At 52.6% G+C, this 363-nt stretch overlaps 1 protein-coding gene across 1 annotated transcript in view; it reads right to left on the bottom strand.

Annotated features, from left to right (window-relative positions):
- Positions 1 to 56: 56 nt before the first annotated feature.
- LOC104525519 (tyrosine-protein phosphatase non-receptor type 7-like) overlaps positions 57 to 363 on the bottom strand; it is a gene marked incomplete at its 3' end in the record, with an annotated part of 1,725 nt that continues 1,418 nt past the window's right edge. The window contains 1 exon segment of the mRNA XM_010168694.2: positions 57 to 141. Coding sequence (XP_010166996.2) covers positions 57 to 141 — 85 coding nt within the window.

The following is a 363-nucleotide window of genomic DNA, read 5'->3' as shown; positions in this document are numbered from 1 at the left end:
TTCTCTGCACCTGGCACCTGGGTAAATGTGAGACAAAGGGATGCAGAGGCACATACTGGGGAGGATGGTTTTGTATCTATCCTTGGAGGCACGTCCAGGGATCTCCAGTTCCTCCGGACTGACAAAGTTCGGTGGAATTTTCTGCAGGAGGAAAGAACAACTATGAGGAAAAGTACGTTCCAGTACCTGAAGGGGCTCCAGGAAGGCTGGGGAGGGACTTTGGACAGGGAGTGAGAGAACAAGGGATGATGGCTTGAAACTGGAAGAGGGGAGATGGAGCTGAGATGTGAGGAAGAAATTCTTTGGTGTGAGGGTGGTGAGACAGTGTCCCAGGTTGGCCAGAGAAGCTGTGGCTGGGACGGT

This window comes from Antrostomus carolinensis, unplaced genomic scaffold, assembly GCF_000700745.2.
Source record: "Antrostomus carolinensis isolate BGI_N321 unplaced genomic scaffold, ASM70074v2 scaffold39225, whole genome shotgun sequence".
Lineage (NCBI taxonomy): Eukaryota > Metazoa > Chordata > Aves > Caprimulgiformes > Caprimulgidae > Antrostomus > Antrostomus carolinensis.
This window is presented reverse-complemented; position numbering and strand designations above follow the sequence as displayed.